The 623-nt window shown below is 56.0% G+C and overlaps 1 protein-coding gene across 1 annotated transcript in view; it reads left to right on the forward strand.

Annotated features, from left to right (window-relative positions):
- The window catches only part of CSUI_004268 (uncharacterized protein), a gene marked incomplete at its 5' end in the record, with an annotated part of 41,778 nt that overhangs the window by 23,372 nt on the left and 17,783 nt on the right, over positions 1-623 (forward strand). Inside the window, one exon of the mRNA XM_068064461.1 lies at positions 307-623. This exon is cut by the window's right edge and continues 747 nt beyond it. Within this exon, the coding sequence (XP_067923558.1) occupies positions 307-623 (317 nt within the window). The remainder of the gene's footprint in view (positions 1-306) is intronic.

Below are 623 nucleotides of genomic sequence, written 5' to 3' on the forward strand. Positions count from 1 at the left end.
GCGGGAGCGAGCCTAGGACGCGGCGTTCGGCGGGTAGAGACAGGAATCGAGGACGTGTTGTGTGGTATGATGATGATTCGTCCGGATCCTCTGAACCTAGCTACGGCACAGTCAAACCGTGTGGTCGTTGTGGTCCCGTGTGTAGTCGCAAACACGAGAGAGAAAGCAGTGAGTCTGTTACGCGTAGGCCGAAACGCGGAGTCAACGCCAGCGACGACATCTTAAGCGTGGATAAAAGTCGCTTGGTCCACAATGCACTCTTTGCGGAGCAAAGTGTCACGCGCCGGGGTCTCCTACTCGGCCAAGGATGCAAGGCGGGGAAAGGAGCGAAAAGAAAAAGCATTGGAGCCGAGAGCGAGGGAGCACTCCGTGTAGGACAGGTTGAACAGTTTGACCTCTCTCTTCGACCTTTGATGGAAAGACCCTGGGATGTCAGTCTGTCGGTCGCCGTGACACCGCATGAGAGCATCGACGGATTGCGACCTTCCGGGGTGGCACACTCTGAGGTCCCGTGGTCAACCAAGGAGCCAGAGAAGTATAAGGAGGCTCGGCTGGTTTCATGCTGCTCGGCTCCAGCAACCAGTCTGGACTGTCAAATGACTTTTTGTGCTTCTCCTCTTTCT

The sequence above is a fragment of the Cystoisospora suis genome, assembly GCF_002600585.1.
Source record: "Cystoisospora suis strain Wien I chromosome Unknown contig_1965, whole genome shotgun sequence".
NCBI classification, from domain to species: Eukaryota; Apicomplexa; class Conoidasida; order Eucoccidiorida; family Sarcocystidae; genus Cystoisospora; species Cystoisospora suis.